Source organism: Xyrauchen texanus, chromosome 35 (assembly GCF_025860055.1).
Source record: "Xyrauchen texanus isolate HMW12.3.18 chromosome 35, RBS_HiC_50CHRs, whole genome shotgun sequence".
Taxonomy (NCBI): Eukaryota; Metazoa; Chordata; class Actinopteri; order Cypriniformes; family Catostomidae; genus Xyrauchen; species Xyrauchen texanus.
The window spans coordinates 29,586,987-29,604,490 of record NC_068310.1 but is presented as its reverse complement, the minus strand read 5'-3'; the positions used below and the strand labels follow the sequence as shown (position 1 = coordinate 29,604,490).

The following is a 17,504-nucleotide window of genomic DNA, read 5'->3' as shown; positions in this document are numbered from 1 at the left end:
TTTGACAGTGGCTTTTGAAAGTCCGGGCCAAACTCCAGACATTAATTGTCAATTAATAGTGCATGTAAGTCACTGACTAGTTTTACTGAGGCCAGAGCCAGCAGTAGTGCAGTATTAATGGAGAGCATGCGCAAATCAGCAGAGTCCAAAGGCTGGAAGGGTGGCCCTGTGGTGGCCGTTCTCCACTGAGACAAACAGATTGAATTCTGCTTGGCCAAATATTTCCCAAATCCTCAGGACAGTTTGAGGTTGAAGTTTCGATTCACCCAGTATCAACAACTTGGCATGACAATAGGTCCGCACCGTAATTCAGATGGCCTGGGACATATGTCGCTCTCAGGGAAAAGATATGACGCTCGCTCCACAGGAGGAGGTGATGCGTCAGTCTCATCAATTGCGGTGAATTTCGCCATGGCAGTTTTTATACGTCACATGTTGTCTGAGCAAACCAGAACAAAACAGTTTGCAATTTCTGGCTGAAAAGCCTTCAAGTCTGAGACTACAAGACTACTATTTTTTGCGTTTGATGTTCTAAGCCCTCCTTGCACCTGGCCAGGTCCCGAAAGCCGGGCATCCATCGCACACCACCCCCAACCTGTGTTGGAAGAGCGAGGGCGATTCACAAGCGAAGCATCTTGAGACTCAAGCCTGAACATATGACAATACTGGAATACTTTACCTCAGATTACACTAAAAACAAAATTTTCCTGGCTTGTATAGCTGAAGTGCATGCATGTTCTCGAGTTGATTGACAGGTGATGTCTTTATCTAATAAGTGAGTGGCTCTTTTTACTGTTAGGCGGGACTTCCTTTCTACATCCATTGACTGTTGGGTGCTTAAGAGCTCCTTGGTTGGACGTTCCAATTTATTCCATTAATTTTAATAGAGGTGGCCCATCTCTGCTAAATAGTCAGGGCACAAAAGTCAAAGACGTCCATCTAGCACATGTATACATAGAAAAATAATTTTTTTAAAAAGCCATGAGCAAATGCAAAAAATTTTGTAAATGGCCAATTATATATAGTGGGCACATGGGCTGTGTTAGACAAGGAATACTAGCATACTGTATACTGCATAGAATACTATATACTGCACTGCCTGCTTTTTGTTTCTAAGGAGTATGTGAAATAATACACAGTATGCAAATTATGTTTTTCCTTATTCATATTACTTCTGGTTAATTTGTAACTCTGGTTGTGTACTACACATTGTGACATGTAGTACAGCAAATTTGCATACTGTCCACAGTATATACTGAGTAGAATGGTAGCCATTCCAAACATACCCATTCTCTTATGAGCATGAGCTCTGTGACGCAGCTCCACTATGAGGCCCACTGTGTGTCAGCTTTTTTCTGTTGGTGATCTATTTCTCCCATGTGACATAACCCACAACCTCTGTGTGATTAGGAACACTGTCCCTCGTGGAAATGGTCTTCATGCCTGCATTTTGGCTGAGATTCACTGTGGTTAAAGCTTTTTATAGCAGTCTTGAATAGACCCTCTGGTGCTGCAGCGTCGAGATGCTTCAGTTGAGCCAAATCTGCACGTTCATGCCAAATCCGTTACACAAATAGCTCTGATGGGACAGAAACGGCTTGCAGAGGAAGCTCTGAGCTCTGTTCAAACATGCAGGTTAAGAGCCCTCACATTTCATCTAAAACACAACCAGACATGATGCCTCACTCAGATATAACCATCGATTTTCGACTAGGAAACATCTAATGCCATCTAACACAATATTTGTGTTCCGGAAACAGTCTAAGCTAATGTTCGCTTTGATCAGGCAGTTAGTTCAGTAGCAGTGTTTCATTGCCATGTAAGATTGTTAGCTAGCTGTGACGTTGTCTAATTTTGATTTATGTGTATTGTTCTGCTAGAGAGTAAAAAGTCCATGTGGCATTTAATTCTGAGTGGAGAGACATTTCAAAGGTCACAAAATAAGCTTACATGCTGTGTCTTTGGCTTTAATATAGTTCCTAATCAGTCCAGTTGCGCTGTATTCCACTGTTCTATATTTGTTTACATTTTTTTTTATAAACATGAAACTAGATTTATTTTTTCCTTAAGAAATTTTGAGTGGTGCAGGGTGTTCTAAGTGGTTGCTAGGCAGTTGCTGTGGTGTTCTGTGTGTGGTTGCATGCTAGTACACCGTACAGACTCTATTCAATTCTAGTCACTTCTGGTTTGGGCCCCTCCTCCAGTGTAAGTAAGGGATTTCTTCCACACGTTTTGTTGTCCAGTCGGCAAAAATCAGATCAATTTAAAAAGTGAAAGCACACCTCTCCTTATATATTTTAGGTGTATAATAGTGATGCTTGCATTAAGGGCCATTCACACAGATCAGTTCTTGAATTCAAAAACAGCTAGATGCAATCCAGTAGAATGGAACATAATGCAGGAAACACACTTTATAAAAGTTGATTTTTTTCACTTGACACAGTGCCGTAAAAATAAAGATGCATAACAATGATCAAAGATGCCTATTTAGTGCTCTGTGTGTTTACATATACCAACAATTATAAATGGCACAGACAGAGTGAAGAACACACCCTGAGTGAACAGCCCCTTACTAAGCACCACTGAAAAGCCATATAAACACTTTTTTTTTTATAATAGTTGACCTTCTAGCTGTAGCCTTAAAGGGTTTGTCTTAAATTGTTTGTTCACCCTCATGCCGTTCCAAGCGCACATTCCGTGAAATGGAAAAGAACGTTAGGAAGATGTTAGGCTGAATGTTATGGACTGACAGTCTCAGTCACCATTCACTTTCATTGAATGGAAAATAATGCAATAAAAGTGAATGGTGTGCATGCATTAAAGGGTTAATATACTTTATTTACACACATATATTATGCAATATCTCTCGCTCTCTCTCTCTCTCTCTCTCTCTCTCTCTCTCTCAATCATCCCATCATTCACTTCCAGTACAGTGGAACCTTGCTGAGCGGCCTCCTCAAGCAATCAAGAATCCTTTGATTGAGTTTTCAACACACACACACTCGTTCATGCAAGTCTAGTGTGTGCTACAGAAATGAATAGAGCTGACAGAGTTGCCCAGACTCTTCCCATCATGTTTGTTTGCTGTAGTAGTTTGTGTAAGAGTGGGTACCCTTGAGTTTACATGTATGCATGTTTTATTTCTCTCGCAAATGTATTCCAGTTGAGTGTGTTGGTGTGTGTGTGTGAATGGGTATACTCTCCTGTATCTCTGCTGGGAATAAAAGGGGTCAGAATAGCCTCATATGTGAAAGTTTGTGGGCTGCTTGTCTCTTCATAGACATCGCAATGAATGAATAAGTGGCAGTCAGTTGTTGCATTCAGCTTTACAAATCATGGGCTTATCGCTTAAGACTATATGTTTAGGACTGAGGATATGAGGTAGGAATGTGCAAAACTACATATTTTCAACATCTTCAAGGGATAGTTCACATGAAAATGAAAAGTCTGTCTTTATTTACTGTGTCTGTGTTTGAGAGAATGTGATCAATGGCTCTCATTGCTGTGGGTGCAGAACTCAGTAACACGCATTAAAAATGAATTGTGTGAGAGTGTGTATGTAAGAGTGTATTCTTGTGTATGTGGCAGCTCGTCCCAGAGGTACCAGCTGTTTACAGCTCACTCCAGGAGAGGGGTATGGTGTCAATGCCTGGACTGGTAACTATGGCAACCACAATGTGGATTTTGGGAAGATCTTGAGTATACTTGTGCGTGCGTGTGTGTGTGTGTGTGTGCGTACGTGTGTGCACATCTGGATTTTTGAATGTGAGAGGCTTCAAGATAGTTCACACAAAAATGAAAATTCTCTCATCATTTACTCACACTCATGCCATCCCAGATGTGTATGCCTTTCTTTCTTCAGAAGAACACAAACAAAGATTTTTAGAAGAATGCCTTAGCTCAGTAGGTGCATACAATGCAAGTGATTGGTGATCAGACCTTCACAAATCACTTTAAGAAAACATAAAATTAATACATAAGACTGCAGTGTTTAAATCCATATATTCAGAAGCAATATCATAGGTGCTTGTGAGAAACAGAATAATATATGTATTTTTTTTACTGTAAATCTCCACTTTCACGTTCATATGTGAAAGGGAAACTAAACAGACACCACGTGTGACTTTCAGATGTGTTTCAAAAGTGAAAGTGAAAGTGGATATTTATATCTGTTTCTCACCCACACCTATTATATTGCTTCTGAAGATATGGATTTAAACAATGGAGTCTTATGTATGAAGTCATATGGATTACTCCTTTGTTTCCTCTTTGTTTCCTTCATGCACTGTAGCACCCCCCTTAAAATGGGTGTGTAAAACGGCACTATAGCACCCCCATTTTCACCTACAGTCACCAAACTTGGTACATATATAGTTCTCATCAAACTGGACAACTTTCATAATTATAGTCATTAGATCTGCCCAACAGGAAGTCAGCCATTTTGGATTTTCTGAAAATTGCAAGCACTGAACTTTTAAATACTCCTCCTAGGGGATTCATGTGACTGGCACCACATTTTTGCAACATCATGCCAAGATATTGTAGATGCTAAATTGCAAACTGATTTTTTATATTTTGAAAGGTGTCACCTTGTAAAAGCAATAAATGTATGGCAAAAATGTGAAACAGGATGTTCCTTATATCTTCTGTGTACATTGTATGATTTTGATGAAAATTCAGCTGTATGTTTGGTAATGGGGCTGATCACATTTATGCAGCTATTGTGGGTCGCAGTCATAGTGTCACCAACTGGCAGCAGGAAATATGGCACTTTTAACAGACTTTGAAAAAGCCCACTTATATTTACTCAAATTGCTTCAAAATTGTTTAGAATAATGTCAAATGCCAAATGCATGTGTCCACTTTACATTGTTTTCTGAAAGCCACCGGGTGGAAATGGTCAGTTGTGCTTGGACCTGTCATCGCTTCTTGAAGATATATTTGCATCTTTTTTTCCCATACAATGAAAATGAATGGTGACTGAGGCTACATTCGGACAGAATTATTATTATTATTATTATTTTATAGTGAACTATTCTTTTAAATGGGCAGATGGGGTCGGAACTTTGTCTTCCTTTAAATCTTGGTTTATTTATGACCGAGTCAGGTAAATTTGGTTTCGACAGCCAACCCAACAAATTTCCGGTGCTCCCTATGGCTGTCCAACCCTGGTCATGAGGAGTTTTGTTGGGACTCAATAGGATAAGTTCGTTGCCAACTCGTCTTCTCTTCCTTTAAATGTCCTGTCTCCAGGAAAATCTTGGCTAGCATTAGAACGGGTGGAAAATATCAAACTCAAGCCAGATAGAGTTTAGCAGATAGCATCCTTGAAGCATTTTAAGCTGTGGAAGAATTAACAAGCTCAAGAGGAAATTAGGAGTTGGCACGGCCCCCGTCCTACCATGAGTTTGGGCTGAACCCAGAATTCCACGCTAATCTAACTACAGTTGTTATTTAAGCCAAGTGGCTTTTATTAATACATTAAGTTTGCGAGTGGAGATAAATCTTATTCATACAGTGCACTTGAATTGTATAATGATAATGTTCTATAGCTTTGAGGATAGATAGCAAAATAAAAACGAATTAGTAAGTAATGTAGACTTATAAAATGGGTAGTTAAGGCTTTAAAAATTGATTGGATGAACCATGTTTACAATAGCTGATATACTTGCACCTGTGTCCACACATTGGTTGAATTCTATGTTAATGAGCACCTTTACATGCACGTTGTTAAACCGATTATGTTTAATAAGCCACCTACATGTGTTGTTCATGTAAACTCCTTAAACGGTTTTCTTTTATTGGGGTAGGGTCATAAACATTATTAGCGTAAACCGATCGGCACATGTAGATTTTTGCTCATTACAACCAATGATTTCAGATTTCACTCTGAATGTAAACACCTTTAACAACAGTCTTACTAGATCATGCAATGTGCACAAGCGTTTTGTGCATGCCATTTTATGTTTTTACTTTAAAAGCAGACAATAATCTAATGATTTCCAATCTCATGTAAAAATAAAATTTATAAGTTATGTTTTTTTTGTTAATACGTTGATTTTTGATAGTTATCTGTGTATTTAAACACACTCAATATTGCAAGTAGCATTTATAGAATGATCCTGGGTAACTTTGTAGCTGTAATGAGACAAAAGTTAGGCTAACAATCTTTGGTCTTTTTCATAATTAATTTGGCTCTGTAGTAAAAAAAGAATATAATGGATGCAAATTTAAATCACGTTTGTAAGTTTTGTGGTTGAGCTTCATTTTAATGAAGAAATGTTCAAACACACATTGACCAGCGGACACAAATGCACGCACACACACACACGGCACATAGGCTGCTCTCAGTGGGAGAACAGGCCTCATTGTGCTTCCTACTGTGCTGACTGACTGAAGCATGTGCTGGTCAACAGCTGCTGCAGTCTGCCGGCGACCCCCATAACACCTTTCTCCAGTTTACTCTTTCTTTCTATCAATCTCTCTTTCTCCATCTTCTCTTTTGACATTGTTCTGCCAAGTGTACAGCCGTGGATGCACACCTGCGGCAGCTGTGTCGCCCTGTAGTGCAGCTGTCCCTTCACTGATCCCATCAGCATTTGACACTGCATCAGATTGGTGAAACTATTGGGTCAGTGGCCCTCTTGTCAGAAAGCATGGAGAACATAGTTAGTGTCGTTTGCTAAGGCAAGCATCACTATTGCTATTGCACATACATAGGTTTAGGGATTTGTTAAAACCCCTAACTTTTGCTATGTACAGGCAATGTGTAATGTGAAACGTATATTAAAAGAGGTTCCTGAAACATATTTAGTGACTAGAGTATTACAGACCACCTAGCAACCACTCAGGACACAGAAAGTGCATAGTATACATTGAAAACCATGCAGAACACCTTAGCAACAACAGACTGTACCAATGCCCTGATATCCACCCAGCACTGTGGCGAGTTTTGCATGTCATACCAGCGTCACTTCAAAAGAAGCCATTTGATGACCGTTGGCATCAAGACAGCGTCATCTGGTATCGAGACTGTGAGTTTTATGTTGTTGGATTGGTGGTCTGGCTTTAAGTCAGTGTTTTGTAACATTGAGACTTATTGCCTGTGTTGAACCAGCGTGGTGTGGCCGTCGAGCCACTATTGCTTTGTGAACAGATCCCCTGGTGGGGTTGTTTGTCATCAGGCTGGGCGGCAGCGCTGATGTGCTGGACTCATTAATTTTGACCACCTGTTTGTCCTGGGGCAATGAGTGAAAATAAAGAAAAAATAAGGGAGAGAGAGAGGGAAAGAGGGAGGGGCACAGTTGAAAATGAAAATGGGTAAAGGACAGAGCCTTGTGGGACACCTGTCTTATTTGTCATAAAGTGACACTGTGTGTGTCTCAGGGATGGGCAATATGTTGAATATTCATAAAATATTTGCAATGTTATCACTGGCAATATCAAATTCAAGCAACATTGTGAATATTTTGTATTCACAAATTGTGAATCATCTCTGATATAAACTTAAACAGCAAAACTGCCTGTTTTAGTGAATCAATTCAAAACACTGATTCAAACAATTTGTTTACGTCGTCACTTAAAAATACCCAAGGGTCTCAGCATGGCATTTTTCTTAAAGTGCTTAGTTTTTAGTAAACATGCATTTAGGCAAATGTTACTCAGATTGTTGTATTGGTGTATAAACCTAAAAATGTAATTTGTTAAATATAATTATTGAGTGTATTTAGTGAAACACAGAGTGGAAAACATGCCTTGATTATTTTTAAATGCCAAAATATGTCAGACACAAACCGGAGGTGGAATTCAGCTCTTGGCTGAGATCCTGCGGTCTCTTTCTTCTCACATAGTAACGTAATTTCAACTCAAATTTCAATTTCTGGTAATTTTTTGCAAATTGATGAGACCTGACCACCCTGTCTGGGTTTGTTTTGCAGTAATTCCCAGCTGACTGTAGATTGTCCCTTACATAATTTCTTTTGTTATTTTGCCCAGCCCTAGTATATAAACATAGAATATCAAAACTGTGAATACAGTATGTGTGTTATCTCAAATAACCCACCATATTAGGCATGTGACAGTGCCAACGTTACTGCTGGTATCAGAAGTTTTTATGCGTGTCTTTGTCTGGGAGCCATTGCGGCAGTGTTGCGCAGGGACAGGTGGATCACTGACCCCCGTCAGACCGTGCTGCTCACACACTAATGACATTTAACACGGCCATATTAATGACATAACACAAGCCTCTGTGTTACTCAAGAGCGTAGATTTGGCTTGAACATTTGTGGGGTGTGCAGCGATAAGCAATTTACATGTTTCCATTCATCATGTTATAAATAATGGGGGTTACTTGCTTGCATGTTTACCTACTTTTTGGCATTTAAGTTGGGACCTGTGGCTTATCTGGGGACCAGCAGCCGGTTGCAAGAAACCTCTAAATTTAAGAAAAACCCAAGTGAACAGTCTTTGGGGCTGTTCACTCCGAACATGTTTTTCAATAGTTTTTTATGTAAATGTGCTAGATTGATGTCTTTGACCATTACACGGTGTCTCGCTGTTTTTCAACAAGTGTTTAAAGAACTTCTATTGCTAAAAATGTGTCCTGAGACTCCTATGTTCGGCTGTATTCGTGGTGCTGCATTTAGCTTTTTATTTTATTGCACAATAAAATAAAAAATTTTTATTGTGTGAATGGCTCCTTGGCTTTTCTTAATTTAAAGAGATAGTTCACCCAAAAATGAAAAATTCTCTTATCATTTTCTCACCCTTATGCCATCCCAGATAGGTATGACTTTCTTTCTTCTGCAGAACACAAACAAAGTTTTTAGAAGAATATCTCAACTCTGTGTGTCCATGCAATGCAAGTGAATGGTGACCAGGACCAAAAAGGACAGAAAGGCAGCATACAAGTAATCCACAAGACTCAAGTGGTTAAATCCATGTCTTATGAAGTGATATGATAGGTGTGGGTCAGAAACAGATACATTAATAAACCGATAATAAAACCAGACTTTCACTTTCACATTTAGCCACCTACTGGTTGGGGCTGGTCAAAGGTGGAGTTTAATAGTAAAAAAGGGACTTAAATATTTATCTTTTTCTCACCCACACCTATCAAATCGCTTCAGAATATATGGATTTAACAATTGGAGTCTTTTGAATTACTATTATGCTGCCTTTATGTCCTTTTTGGACCTTCTGCATTCTGGTCACCATTTACTTGCAATGAATACAGAGCTGAAATATTCTTCTAAAAATCTTTGTTTGTGTTCTGTGGAAGAAAGAAAGTCACACACATCTGGAATGGCATGAGAGTGAGTAAATGATGAGAGACTTTTCATTTATAGGGTTTCTTGGAACTGAGCCCAGAATATCATAGAGTCTTAGAAGTTGACTCTTTTGACCTGGGTAAGTATGCAACCAGCTATCAGTGACCTAGCACCCACATAGATACAAGCTAAAAGAATATTCAGAGCATGTTTTCAGCTTCATAGCAACACCCAGGCAATCGCCCCCATAACATCCTATCATCTCAAATGTGACTTTTTGCACTGTAAAAATCTGATTAAGAAAATAAAGTATGTACTAAGACTGAAAGTTGCTTGCACATGCTTTCTTCCATTGTACCAAACCACATAAAGCTATCCATTCATTTTAGTCTGTAGAAAGTGGTGCTAAGCAAAATGGAACAAATAATAATTATAATTTGGTCTGGAAAACCTTAACAACTTCACCCACTCCCGTTCTGCCTGTTTGTGTGTGTGTGTGTTTATTTTTGTTAATGGGATGCAGGTGCATCCTTAAATCCCCCCGGCAACAAGATCACAAGCTCAGCCCTGGCATTGAAAGCAAATCACCTGAAAATAAATGACTAGATAAAAGAGATATTACAAACACATGCACAAGTCACAGAAGCATGGCCGGTCGTCGCACTGATGCTATGCCAAGTGGGCAGCAGAAGGCTGTTCGAGTGCAGTAGAAAGGGACATTGTGGGTCAGCTGGCAAAGCAACGCTCTGGTCTGTTGTAATGGGCATGTGCAAGTGTGTATCTGGTTAGCACACATCTCCACGGTATTGCTTGAACATTTTGCATGTCTAAGAGTGTGTGTGTGTGAGAGAGCGTCTGTCTAGACTATTTGCCAAAGACATGCTACTTTTTTGGCTATGAGGAGTTACCAGTTTGCTTTCTTGTAAAGAGCACTGAATTGACTTTGAAGATGCTTTAAATACAAACGTAGCAGGAACCTACTACAACCTAGAGGTTGTTGATGTCTTAGTATGAATTAGTTAGAGTTCACTGTATTTTATTTTCATATGTGCATAGATCATGTGATACTAAGTTTAGTAACTGTCTCAACTGTATGTTTGTTTTTCCTCATAGATGTTTGAACTGTATATGTGCTTACATGCATCTCTGCATGCGTGTTTGTTATTGTTGCGTGTGTACATAGTTGGATACAATGCAGGGACACAGTTGTCCCCAAAAGGTTGAAACAGTTTTTTTCCTCTGGGTACATTCAGGAATGTCCACAGTTTGAAAATTAATTGATAAATGATAAATAAAGTTTTATTTTAGTTGTAGAGTAAGATATAGTCTGTGTTAAATAAAATGAACTTCATGTAAAATAATAGAACTAAATGACACATCCCCATTTTTTGCTAAGGAAAATGTGTTTGTGTGTGTTTGGTTCATACCTAACAGGACAGGTGCAGTGGGCTACACAAAAGAGCACTGTATCAATGTTATTTATCTCAGTTGCTGTAGCACAGCTGCTCGTTCTGCCATCCTCTGTTTTAAACACACATACGCATATGTACAGTACAAGCTTTATCACTGAACACACTCTTGTTTGTCTTTGACTTAACCATTTCAAAGGAAACACATACTGATTACACATTAACAAACGGGGAATCCTGATACCCCAAAGAACAGAAATAATTGCAAATGAGATCACTGTAATATCTTAAGTAAGACCTTAAAAAGGTTGGATAGCAACTGGATAGATCCTCCAGAGAAATAGACCCCAGAAATGTCCCTTTTGTGTTCTCCTGAGATTCAGAAGAGATTTCAACAGTGTCACAAACTGCTCCGATTGTCCAACCTCTGTGTCTGTGTTTTTCAGGTAACGCAGGTGCCGATTGAGTCATGTGAGCAGTACGGCACGTGTGGAGAGTGTTTGAGCTCAGGGGATCCGCACTGTGGCTGGTGTGTGCTGCACAACATGTAAGTCCCCAGTTTTTTACATGTAAACCTACTTGAAATTATAGGACATCAACATGGAGTAAATTATAAACATGTTTTCCATTAAAAGCTATAGTATCTGCAATCTTTTTATTTACAATCATTTTAGGGTTATTTGAATATAGAATGAGTATGAGTAATGACTTAAAAGTGTAGGAATGGTCATATTGGAGGCTGATTGTGTCTGTTTGGAGGTCTTTAGTCTTATACTCAATAGCCCTCAAATGGCACAGAGGATGTTTGCCCTCTGGTGGCGGAAAAGTGCAACTGCATCCAGATGCGTAAATCTCCCAAAGCCTAGTCTTCAGAATCTTACGTGCTTTTATTTCTTGATTGTATCGTGGAATTGCTTTTAAACCTTCAATTGCTGAAAATCTTGTCCTCCTTTAATGGATATTTCACCCAAAATGTTTTATTTCTTTCACAATTCTGAAGTAGGTTGTATGAATTTGGAACAACATGGGGGTGAGTAAATGATGACAGGATTTACATTTTTAGGCGAACTGTTCATTTAAAAGCTCATAGACCTACAATGGACTTCACAAACAGTCTGCATTCCTGTATACGTCCTTGTTGTGGGTTATGAGGATGCAGTTGATTGTTGCTATCTTTCCTATGTGTCAAGACTCTGTAGGGAACTTTGACGTGTCAGCCTCTGCTGCTGTCATTACTGTAATAGCAACCATACCTCCATGGAAAAGTGCACTTAAAGTAATTTACATGACTCCCGACTGGATAGTGACGAATAATTGGCACGTTTTTTCAGCATCTCTCTGCAGCATGGGGCAGATCTCTTGCATCACAGTGATCTGTTCTAGTGGCAGGATTAGTTTCCTCTGTCATTCCTCTGGGGTGTTCTGCTGTATTAAAGCTCATGTAATACAGATAGGATTTGATGCAGAAGATACACTAAAAATAATGACCGAAAATTACCTTTCTTACGCTCACTCACTCGTTTGTTTGTCTGTCTTTCTTACTTTCGTTCTTTCATTCATTTGTTCATTTGTTCTTTCTTTCTTTCTTATATTTGTTTGTTCTTTCTTATGCTCATGCTTTCATCCTTTTGTTTTGTCTGTCTGTCTTTTTTGTTTTCTTTGTGTCTTGCTTGCTTTCATTCTTTCTAAAGTCATTCATTTATTCCTTTCTTTCTCTTTCTTTCTTTCATTCTTTCTTTCTCACTTTCATTCTTTCTTTCTTACTTTTATTGTATCTTTTGCAAATTCTTTGTTCTTTCATTCTGTTGGTCTTACTTGCTTTCGTTCTTTCTTCATTCATTTGTTCTCTTCTTTATTTCTTTCTTCTTTCTTTCTTAAGCTCATGCTTTCATCCTTTTGTTTTGTCTGTCTTTTTCTTTGTCTTGCTTGCTTTCATTCTTTCTAAAGTCATTCATTTATTCCTTTCTTTCTTTCTTTCTCTTTCTTTATTTCCTTCTCACTTTCATTCTTTCTTTCTTACTTTTATTGTTTCTTTCTCTCATTTGTTTGTTCTTTTATTCTGTCTGTGTGTCTTGCTTTCATTCTTTCTTCATTAATTTTTTCACTTCTTTCTCTCTTTCTTTCTGTCTTTCAGTCTTCATATATTTGCTAATTTGTTCATTCTTTCGTTTGTTCTTCATTTCTTTAGTATTTTTCTAACATTCGTTTAATGTTTCTGTCTTTCATTCGTTCTTTCCCACAATTCCATCTATATCTGTATATCTCTCTCTCTCAAACTGTGGTTTTATTCTTCCATCCCTACAGAGAGTGTCTTTCTCACAATCAGCCTTCTCTTAATGACATTGACATCTGTCTCTCTTTCTCTCTCCCACTCACTCTAATTCCAGCTCCACAATATTTGCTCATTTCTCACTTCTCACATCCCTTTTGGAGTTCCATATATTATACAGTGGAATATGGAGATAATGATTGCTCAAAATTAGTACAGCAGATTCGCTATTCTCTCTTTCACAGTTACAATCGTACTTTACACTGTCTTGAAAATAATGTTTTTTTAATGGTTCTTTGCTACAACTTTGATTAAGCAAAGAAAGGCAACTGGCATTTGTTTTAAAGAAACATAGCACAAGCACACTTAAGCAAGTTCAAATTCAAGTTTATTTGTATCACAAGGGAAATTTTGTTTGCACACAGAGATTTAACACAACATCAAATCAAGTAAATACAGATACATATATATATATATATATATATATATATATATATATATATATAAACAAAAACACAAACCAGGCCAAAGATCAGACGAGACAAGAACACTGAGATGCTCTACTGCCAGTCGCCACAAGAGCAGCCCTCCAAAAGTGTTAGGTTTATTAGATTTCAAATAACAAAACAATACAAATAGTGTTCAAATGAAAGGCACAACGCATATGAACACTTTCTGATTGATTATAATTTTCAATCTGCTAGGACACCTGTGTGAACTTGAGGGAACTGACTTCATACATCCACTAAAAACCATCATAGGACCTCTGAAATGAACCATCAAATGTCTCTGAAAAGTGAAGTTAGTTCTTAGAAAAGTTTTTTTTAGGTTTAAAATGTTATTTTCTAAAATCAATGATATTTCAAAATTTGTATGTGTACAAATACGTTTTGGGTGCCACTGTAGATGGTTTCTGGGATCTTTGTATCAACAGAACATTGATGGCATTCTAAGAACTACATAATAAACACATACTGTATTTGTTTTCTCCTTTACATTCTCCTTAACATCAGGCTTTAAAACACTTTTTGATTATAACTGGAACCTTCTTCCTTCTCTGCTGTTCTTTAATCAATCTGTTCTGTAGTTTTCATGTATGGTTCTGCATAGGCCCATAGCTGTGTTAATGATATTCTGTTTTCAGCTAGAGGGAAGGTCAGGAGTTTCCTCTCACACTTTCTTCTTGCTTTGCTTCAAAATATTGAGATTTGCCAAAGTCCCTCTAATTACCAACAGCTGCGGCTCACCATGTGAAAGAATGATGAAAAAATAAAGCATGATAGAGAGAGATGATAGAGAAGCGTGGGAGATAGATTGCAAGTAAGTAAATCTGCTGGTGTTTGTGGAGGCAAGCAACATCTGTCTGAGGAACGCTAGAGTAACATCCATATAACACTTCCACCCTCAAATCCACCATTATTGAAGCAGCATTGCCAAAGCAATACAGGACCCTGAAAGGGGGAGGAGACAGAGCAAGGAAGTGTGAAGAGAGGGCGGAGAGTATAAAGTATGCTGTCAGATTTAGGAGCACTAATCTCCTGTTGGTCTATGGAGAACACTAATCCTGGAGATGATCTGATTGGCTGAACTCCTTTGGGGTCAAAGGGCATTTTAATACTAGTGATCCAGCTGTTGCTCAGCGGAGAGCACTACAACGGATCTATAATTGCTTGTAGGATTTAGTTCATTATAGGGAGAGAGAGAGAGTGGGGTGGAAAATCTTAGCATCGATCTGTATTTAAGAGCAGAATGTGAGCATATTAAAGATTATGCAATACAAGAGTGTTTGGGAGTGTGTGTGAGCTCTCGGCTTGTGTCTTGTTTGCATGAAAGTGGCGGGCGTTCCAGGAGCCAGACAGTCTTCACAGCAGGGATCAGCTTTTGATCAGTGCTGTGGGCAACATGTGGGCAATTTTCTCTCTGTCTCTGATGTATTCATATGGCCATCATGGAGATCACGTTCAAAGTAGCATACTACCTACCGTACTGCTCATACTATTTCTGCAGCATGTATACTGTGTGAATTTCTGTGTGCTGTTTCATAGTATCTGGAGTACGAATGGCACAATGAGGGACCAGCAGATTGTAGCCATGACACTGTTCATGAAAATATCAATACAATCATAGCAATGGATCAATTTAATCGGCATCAATGTCGAATGTGACGAGGAGGATGGCGTGGTCGGGCCGTGATGGTGCACGGCTGGCACTGAAACAGCTAATCAGCGGGAGAGTGAGAGAAAGGAGCTGGAGGTGCCAGTTTTTGTGAGAGAGAGTTTTATGTTGAGTTTCTGATAAAACTTTAGGTTGACTGTTCAGCCTGTTCCCACCTTCTCCTTGCCCATCCTTGAACTCTTACAGTTGTTCCGAGTCCTCGCCGCTGCCATCGGCCAGGGGAGCAGCCACGGCCGTCTGCCTGGGGACGGAAGGGTCGCTGCCGGCCGCCGAGAGCCGGAGGACTCACTCCCGTCCGCCGGGGGAGAAGCGTTCTGGCGTCCACCAGAGGGCAAAGGAATGGTTGAGGACCAGGCAACAGCAAGTTCTTCTCTCTCTCTCTCTCTCTCTCTCTCTCTCTCTCTCTCTCTCTCTCTCTCTCTCTCTCTGTGTCAACGCTTGCCCTTTCCCTGTCCCCACGCCTCCCTTTTTCTCTCTGTGATGGTGCACGGCCGGATTGATCTGTGGAGGAGCGACATAAAGGGGAGCCAGAGGCACCAGTTCTTTTATGTTAAGTTTGATATTAAAACTTTATGTTTACTGTTCAGCCGGTTCCCGCCTCCTCCTTGCCCGACCTTGAACTGTTACATCAAATCATTTCAAAACGATTGTGTGCATTGCCTCTATCTGATATGTAGTAGGCTCAACAATAGTTCAATATTATGGTTCGGACAGTCATACGCTGCTCATTACATGGTCATGGTGTTTCCCCTCCGTCTACCTAATAAATACAGATAGTGCAGTTCTTTGTTAGGGTTAAACGTGATTGGTGCCTTGTCTCTTGCTCTCCTAAATTAATTCCTAATTACATATTGATCTGAGGCAAGATGGAAGCTGTTTTCTGTGTTTACATATTCACTCTTCAAATCTATCAGTACCGCTTACAAATGAATTATTTTACATTTTATTGAATAGGTGAACAATATGGATGTTGTATATGTATATATTGGGTTACACTGGTGTTGTGTTTAGGGATGTCTCTTCTTTCATCTCACTTAGTCTTGTCTCTTCTTGTAATTTCTTATCATGCATATTCTTGCCTCATCTCTTCTCGTCTCATCTCACCCATTCTAATATTGTCTAGTTTCTTCTAGTCTTGTCTTGTCTCATCTCTTCTCTTCTCATTTAGTTTAATCTCTCTTCATGCTATATCTTCTTGTCCCTTCCCCTCTCGTTTAGTTTAGTCTCTTTTCGTCTTGTCTCGTTTAGTCTTGTCTCTTGTTGCCTCATCTTGTCTCCTCTCGTCTCTTCTCGTCTCATTTAGTTTTGTGTCATTTTTGATTATCTTTGTCTCTTCTTGTCTCTTCTCATTTTGTCTTTGTTGTCTTCTTTAGTCTCAGCTCCTCTTGTGTCTTCTTGTGTAGTTTCCTCTCGACTCGTCTCTTCTTGTCTCTTCTCGTCTCTTCTCATCTCTTCTTGTATTTTTTCACCTGTGCTGTTCTCGTGGTCTCCTCTCGTCTCTTCTCGTCTCATTTAATTTTGTGTCATTTTTGATTATCTTTGTCTCTTCTTGTCTCTTCTCATTTTGTCTTTGTTGTCTTCTTTAGTCTCAGCTCCTCTTGTGTCTTCTTGTGTAGTTTCCTCTCGACTCGTCTCTTCTTGTCTCTTCTTATCTCTACTCATGTAATCTTTTCCCATCTTTTAGTCTAATCTTGTCTTGTCTCTTCTCATCTCTTCTCATCTTTTCTCATCTTCATTAGTCTAATCTCGTCTCATCTTGTCTCTTCTAATTTTATTTCATTATGAGTCATTTATTCTCTTCTGTTCTCATCTCATCTGATCTCATCTTTTCTCTTATCATCTTGTCTTTTCTCATGTCTTCTTGTCTCGTCTTGTCTCATCTTGTCTTAACTAGCCTAGTCTCTTCTCCTTTCCTCTTCTATTCTCTTTTGTGTGAAAGTTTACAATATTCCCACAGCTTTCTCAGCTTTATTGTAAAAGATGCCATTTTATTTATCTGTAAAACTTCCCCTCTTATTCTCGCTCAGAGCTGTGCTCAATCAGTCTGTCTCGCCACACACCTTGTGCACACACGGGGATGTGTACAGGACGCTGCTAAGAAAGAAACAAGGGAAAATCTTCTTGTCAGGTTTATGTGTGTGCAAGTGTATGTGAATGTAAGGAGGAGAAAAGGCAGTGTAATTGCCTGTCTGGTGCACAGGGCTAAAAGCAGGCAGTAGAGAATAACCCAAAGGTTAGCCCACCACTACCATTACCATCCTCTCTTTTTCTCTCTCTCACACACACAAATACACATTGTTTTGTGAGTTCTTATAATGAAATTTTAATGGAGACAGATGATTTTTCCTTGCTTTTCTAAAAGAAAAGAGTAAGAAGTATTGA

General features: G+C 39.1%; 1 protein-coding gene across 1 annotated transcript in view; it reads left to right on the top strand.

Annotated features, from left to right (window-relative positions):
- LOC127628389 (plexin-A2-like) overlaps positions 1-17,504 on the top strand; it is a 212,101-nt gene that overhangs the window by 81,469 nt on the left and 113,128 nt on the right. The window contains exon 4 of the mRNA XM_052105112.1: positions 11,125-11,225. Within this exon, the coding sequence (XP_051961072.1) occupies positions 11,125-11,225 (101 nt within the window). The remainder of the gene's footprint in view (positions 1-11,124; positions 11,226-17,504) is intronic.